The 7,537-nt window shown below is 35.9% G+C and overlaps 1 protein-coding gene across 3 annotated transcripts in view; it reads left to right on the top strand.

The window, feature by feature from the left end:
• The window catches only part of LOC122804952 (retinol dehydrogenase 12-like), a 495,784-nt gene that overhangs the window by 466,552 nt on the left and 21,695 nt on the right, over positions 1-7,537 (top strand). For all 3 annotated transcript variants that reach the window (XM_044075182.1, XM_044075180.1, XM_044075181.1), the window contains one exon: positions 74-278. In XM_044075182.1, coding sequence (XP_043931117.1) covers positions 74-278 — 205 coding nt within the window. The remainder of the gene's footprint in view (positions 1-73; positions 279-7,537) is intronic.

The raw sequence follows: 7,537 nt of genomic DNA, 5'->3' as shown, positions 1-7,537 counted from the left end.
TATGAGAGTTAAAAAGTTATATGTCTGCTTTTTACTGGAGAATATTTATTCTGATATTGATATTTTCTTAAAGGAAGTGGTGTTACTACATACTGTCTTCATCCAGGAGTGATACGTACAGAAATCAGCAGGCATCTTTTTGTTAACTCTCCGATTCTGAGGATGTTCCTGACTTTGGTATGCCATTTCTTTCTCAAGACACCTGCTGAAGGAGCCCAGACAACCATTTACTGTGCTGTGGCAGAGGAGCTACAGAACACCTCAGGACTCTACTACAGGTACTAAAAAAGAAATTTGAAACTTCAGGGTCAAACATTACCATAATTTCATGTTAACCTACTGACAAACCACAGTTTTATCTGCACTTAGTAATAAAATGCTAAGCAATGAGGTGAAGGACTTAGCTATAATTAACAATTGAGAGACATATAAAACATAAGAATGCCATCAGAAGACCCAGGGGTAGCTGCCCATATAGATCCAATCCATTTTTTCCTTTCTCTGTCTCAGCTGTCCTTGAACCCTACTGACAACTTACATTACAGTGTTGATTTAGGTACTGCATTTCAGGATCCTACTATTGTCTCTTTTTGTGAGATTATGTCCGTATGTCTGTCCTGATCTGTCTGCTTTCTAGCTATCAGCCATGACCCCCCTGATAGCCTTCTTTACCAGCTTCTTTCATCCCACTTGCGGATGACATCATGTGCGTTACAAGCATCATCACAGTTCTTGCCCTGTGTTCTGAACTATTGCATAATGTGCACTAGCCTGTTTCTTCTAACATTCTCATAACTTAACCAACTGTTGCTAATACTCTATTCCATTCTCATCAATGTGTCCATAGGTCTGCACTGCATGTTTTCTACAAGCTTAATGTATGCTCTGTTTAACTAAGTGTATGTACTTCATATGAGGCTTTGACAGTGCACTGAACAATGGAAAGATGACCTCTTCATTTTTGGAACTGACTGCCAAACCTATGCACTCCCAGCATCCTGGTGACCTTTGACACTGCCCTTTGACATTGGATAGCAAAATTCTGGTTAGATATGATAATGACCTGTGGATCCTTTTCATCACTACACCTCCTTAGTATCATGATGTCAAGAAAATATGTTTTACTGTGAATGTTGCCCATCAGAGCCCCATATTCTTTCACCTTTTACATTAAATCCAGGTTAGCACCAGTCCTTCTGACCTGCATGCTGTAACAGGGCTCTCTGGACTTTGACCCCTGCAGCTCTGACCATCTTTTAAATCTTAAAGTTAACAGGACACAGACCATTCTTGCTCTCAAGCCTTACTACAATATGAGTCAAATATGTTAAACAAGACCACTTCCAACAATGGACCATGAAAAATATCATTGTTTACTGGCTGTGTTTCCAAGCAACCCCCTCCTTCATATACTGCTACCTTCTACTTCATATTATCAACTAGCTTCTATCTGCTGTATGAACCATCACTCCATAGACTTTATTAAACTTTGTTATTATCCCTTATTCTAATTGTTAGCTTACGAGAGTTTCTGTGAATTTGAGTCTGTTTCTTTGTCATATAACCAGTTATGCAGTATCTCTGCACTGTTGTTCATGTAATGTACTTAGCTCTCTATTTTTTTTTTAATTTCTCCAAGTCTTTTGGGTTTCTAATACCATAACCAGAATGGACCCCATTCCTAAGCCAAAGTATGAATAACGTTCATGAAATTAGTTTTGTTTTGATCTTTAATGTTAGTCAGAAATGCTCTTTGCAGCATCCGCAATGTGCCCAGTAATCACAATATGGGGTTACATGTATTGGTAACATATCTAAGTACGATTGTAAATTATTTTTTATAAAACTCATTGCTGCTACTATTGGAACTGTCTGGATATCCTTCTTCCATATAGACCTTGTTTCTGCCTGCAAATTCTGGTATTTTATGACTTTATGTTTCTCTGTACGTAAGACACTGTAGTCACTGGGTGTAGCAATTTCAATGAACAATGCTACTTTGTCTTCTTTTCATGGACTACTATATCTGGTTTGCTTCCATCTATTTTTGAACTGTTGGTAATGGGTGATCCCATGTGATATAAACTTCATCATTTTATATAATGCTTTGTAACTCATGTTTACAGTGTTTTTCAGCTACTTCACTGTTATAATGTTTGCACAATCCCCAATGCAACAGTCTTGCCATATTATTATGCCTTTTAATATACAGTTCTTCTGTCATTAGTATAGCACAACCAGCAACAAGATGTGTGACTGTTTCCAATTCTGTTTTACAAAACCTATATTTGTTTCTCCCACATGTTGAATGGACTTTGTAAACCAATGTATACATAGTTCACTATCTTCAGCTGCCAATATCAACCTTTCACCTTTTCGCCTAAATTCACTTTTTCTTAACCATTCCTGTGTTCGATCCTGATCAATATGAGGTTGTTCCAAGAGTTTCCTATACTTGCAACTATATATATGCATTTTCCACATTTCTTGCCTTCTCATCTGATCCTTCACCTTATATTCCTTCTTTTTAATTTTTGCTACATTCAGTTTCTCCCTGACTTTTGCCTACCTCTGCTTGATTTCCATTCCCGCGTGACACTGATATGCTTCTGCTAAACTAAGCAGGGAAGTTATCTTAGAGTTATTATCCTCATGTTTTAAAACTTTCACTATATTTGAGTCTTGTGAGGTCAGCAGATATGTATGCAGTCCTATGACTGTAGATCTATACATGTAATCAGTTTCAAGGAGGCCTTGTACTTTGTGGCTTGCATCATGACTCAAAAGTGCCTATAGACCAGACCAGCCTATTTATCCTGTGGAAAACTAAAAATACATGAATTCCTTAATGTTGTGTGGTAAGGTGTGGTGTCAAATGTCTTGCTGAAGCTCAGTTGTACTGAATACACATGGTTTCACTTGTCCAACTTAGTGATGACCAAGTCCTAGAGGGTAGGCATAGATCAGGTTAGACTGATGACACCTTTGCTACCTAAAGCCATGCTGGTAGCCACAGGTAAAAAACTTTCACATTCAAATCATGCAGGTTAAGTTTATATTTTTATCAGTATTAAGAAAATACTTCACAAATCCACTTAAAACATCCTTGCTGTGAAATCTAATCTAATGACACATACCAAATAGAGCCCTAACACCATCATAACTTAAATTAACTTTTGCTAATAAATCTAATAATCGTTAGAGTGACTCATTAGTCTCTGTTGCCATCTACATGGCATGGACAAACCTCCAAATCACATTAAACTTTTAAATAACCTGCAACATTTCAAATCCAGCCTAAAATATCACCTTGCAACCAATAAACTATGAACTGTACCACACCTATAGTTTGAAGTCTGTAATCCTAAATCTGTCCACTATGGATACTATACAAGTGTACTAATATAGTATTTTTGATTCTACTCACAATATCTTGAAAACATGTATTTTCTTAATCTGTTATGCTTTGTAAATAATGTGTATTCATCAATTGCTTTGAAATACTTTGCAAATAATGTCTGTTGACCATTTTTCTTTTGAATTTTCAAAAATGTATTTTTTTTCATTGTTTTGGAGCTTTTCTCCCCAGGCCTCTGCTGAAAATGGGCATTTCAGTTCCCATAAGGACTTTCTGGATAAACAAAAGCAAATAAATAATTCCATGAGTATGGTCTTCATGATATTTACAGTAACTTTGCCTGGGATAGAAGTAAGACTAACAAGTCTGCAGTGACAGTACAAAGCTTAGAAAAGAATAAGTGAGTATATAATTAACAATTACAACAGCCACACATGCAATAGCATGCATTTAGGACAGAGTAAGTTTGCTTCTACTGTTGCTGCATTTACAATCACTTCTTAATTCTTACAAACTTAGTGACTCTCAGTTTGAGTTCAATTACCATGAAAAAAGCCAAACTACATGCGTGACTTCCAAAGTTCAAAACAGAGACAGTGTACTGGTAAGATAAGGTGGGCATTCTCAGTACTTCATACTGTTGTCAGTTACGGATAATAGCAATACCTAGCAACAGGATGATCTCCTAAACTACATTCTAACCTCTGAATATGAGTCAAAGTAGTAAGACTAGGTGAAAGAGCATAAACAACAAAATGTTACTTAGAGCATAATGGAGGAAATTGTTTAGAAGCACATGCGTTCAGTATCATTAAAAGGATTTATAATAGTGCTTTCCACTGAGCATTAGAGAATCATCTACATGGAACAGGGCCATGAGTAGCTGTTCTGTGTAGCAGTGAGTCCATATTTTAAAATATTCAGTGGAGAAGGTTCTGCACAGCAGAATACTTGTTACTTCATACTGTCCAATTAGGGCTTCATTTAATGACATTTGAGTGGTCAGTGCATAGCAGAGAGTAATTCAAAGACCATGCTGCTTAAGCAGCCAATATGCATATATCTAGGCTAATGATAGCATGTGCAAAACATAACTGTTTCTTGCATATCAACACTGGACAAATGAAAAGTACAATATGACAGACTGTGGGTAACTTGCAACTATCTGTACACAGTTTTGGGTGCTTGTAATGGCATCTATGCACCCTACACACCATCCTCCTTCCAATTTTGAACCCCTCATAGTGCTAGAAATAATTATAAGCTGAAGTAATGGCAACAGCCATACTTTACAGATGTCACATGTTTGTAATATACAGCTAGCTTATGTTCCTTGCATATCATACTGTACATGAAGTGCAGGATTTATTTGCACATGTGTAGGACACGCTGGCAAACTCCAAATTGCAGGACTTATTTGCACAGGTGTAGGACACATTGGTAGACTCTGAATCACAGGACTTATTTGAACTATTTAGGACATACTGACAGACTTCCTTCAATCATGAGTCCCTAAGCAACCAAACTTGGTGTGGCCAGTTTGGTGCTGCAAGCAAGTATGATGTCTTCCCAAAAAGAAGCAGCAATGCTTCTTCTTGGTCTTACACCAGGTTTAGCAATTTCTCTGCAGAAATAAAAGTCATCTGAATAATTCCACATAAAAGAGAAATATTACTAATGCATAGGTTGTTGCTTGTGAACAACTTTGCATATCAGTTCTTCATCTACAAATGAAGTGTCTGTTGGCCTTAAGAAATAATTTGCCAATGATGCTTTAACAAATTGTGTACCGATGATATTCCCATAACATTTTGTGAACTATCCAATAGGAAATGGCTGGCAAATGACAACAGGTTCATTGTTACTAGGCATTCAGTCCTGGCAACCATTAAGGAGCCTAGCCTGAATTCACAATTGCTCCAAATCACTGTCTGGATAAGTGACTTGCTCACTGTCACACAGTAGGTAAATTAAGTAAGATTCAAACTCTGCACCCTTGCCACAGGAAGCAGCTCGTTAATAAGTTGGAGCTTTAGTCCTCTGTTCTAATTACCAGAGTAACAGCTTTTAAAGAAATTTTGAAATCCTTTACAGTTTGATCTTATAGAGAAGAGTATATTATAGTAACATTCAACAATGACTACACAACAGCACACTGCTAGTGAAGTAATGTGCCATGTGCTTCATTAGCTCAGAGCTGATCATGTGTTCCATGCCATTCCTGGAAGCCTTTCATTGGCTCAAAACATTGCTAATGAAAGTGACAGAGCCACTGCAGGTGAAACAGGAAATTCCTGTTTTATTAAGAACAATTACTATTATTAATATTATTAGTGTTATTATTATGATTATTATTATTATTAATGTTGCAGGAAATGTTTGGACCTTGTTTTTTTTTCTGGGGGGTTGCCACCTTTTTAAATGCCCAAAGTCGGATATTTGTTGTAGAAATGTCAGATTTTACAGGACAAAACATGCCCATGACCAGTACAAAGGATAGAACTTCACTTTTTTGCCAAAATAAATGCTTATTCTTGTAGCACTTGAGTTGCTTATGCTATTTCATATACTGTAACATTTAGGTGTTGCAGATAAAAAAATAACTGTTTTATGCAACTGTTAAAAAAACTTAGGAATTATTTTTGTCTTACAATCTCAGGGCATTTGCCATTTTTTTTTTCCACAGGGCACAACTGCCCAAAGAGGGACTGTCCCTCACAAAGTGGGACAGGTGATAACCCTTGTTGGAGTATTTTCCTAACATATCTGCTGTATGGTCAGGCCCCCAGCCAACACTGAGCCCTAGGCAGCTACCTAGGTTGCCTTGTGCTGGATCTGGCCCTAGGGTCAGGATGTTGCATCATCAATAGTCAGTGTAATCAAATCATCTAGTGCCAGTGTTTACACCACCAGATGACTAGCCCTGACAGTTTTTGTTATTTTGTGTAGTACATCTGTGCTGGTCCCATCAGTTTTATAAACCTGTGCAAAAAGTAAAATTGTGTTATTAAGATCGGTATAATTATTGCAATTATTAGCAATACAAAATTCCAAGGTTGAATTTTCACTTATAGCTGACAAGTGAACTATTTTGAAAAAAAAAAATTTTAGTTTTAGTTTAATCAAGAGTTATGATAAGAGATCTAATTCTGACATTGCATTCTTCTGACATAATGTTCCTGCTCCCATTTAAAAAAATGTCTCTTCATTTTTCAGCATTAGAGTTAGTTCCAAAAAGTCGCAATTGCAGTTCTCACTTCTCTTGAACAGGCATGCTTACAGCAGATAGTTTCACCACAAACCAAGATGCAGAAAGCATGCTAACTCATTACATAATCAATCAAATTGCTGACTATTTGATTGATTATGTAATGAGTTAGCAAGTTTTTAAATAGAGTTTTAACATAATTTTGTCTTAATTTTATATAGAGTTTTATGTTAGCTATATGTATATACTGTATCTTTGCACACATTGTCTCTTTGCACATACAGTTCATTTTTTAATCATGTCACCTTTTTACTTTGTCATACAACCCTACAAGGTTCATTCTGCTGCCTTTTGTACAAATATTTTTTTGTATATAACATCAGTATACATTTTTATTTTTAATACATTCATTATATATCTTTAATATGTACACATTTTATTACATTTTAATATATTTTATAACATATATTCTCTTTTTTTATGTTATAATATATATAGTGTCAATATCAGGTGTTTAAATTTGTAATTTATTCATTTTTTATAGCAGGATATGATGTCATGATTAGTACTGCTAGTTTGCATATAAATTGATTTTTGTTAATTAAGTGCTTTTTGGTCTGAAGAAGCCCTAACAGGTGAAAGCGCTTACCTCATTTTTTATTTCGAAATAAACTACTTGGACTATTTAGAGCTGAGTGGATTTACTGATTTTTGGACTTTGTATGAACAGTTTAAAACTGACATTGTTCTTCATGAGCACCTAGTCTATGTGGGTATTGCAGAACAGTCCTGGTCTGCTCCTTTGCACTTTCGTTATAATTTTATTTATCAGCACCTGCTTTAGGAGCGTTTATTTCCCGGGTGCAACAGTTGTTTGTTTATACAAAAAGTCAGCCACAGATCAGCAATTATATAAATGGAGACACAGAAAAGTAAATAATTCAGTCAAACAAATAAATAAAAATAGTGCA

This window comes from Protopterus annectens, chromosome 6.part0, assembly GCF_019279795.1.
Source record: "Protopterus annectens isolate FY-2018-M chromosome 6.part0, PAN1.0, whole genome shotgun sequence".
NCBI classification, from domain to species: Eukaryota; Metazoa; Chordata; order Ceratodontiformes; family Protopteridae; genus Protopterus; species Protopterus annectens.
Note: the sequence above shows the minus strand (reverse complement) of the source record. Positions and strands in the feature narration are given on the sequence as shown.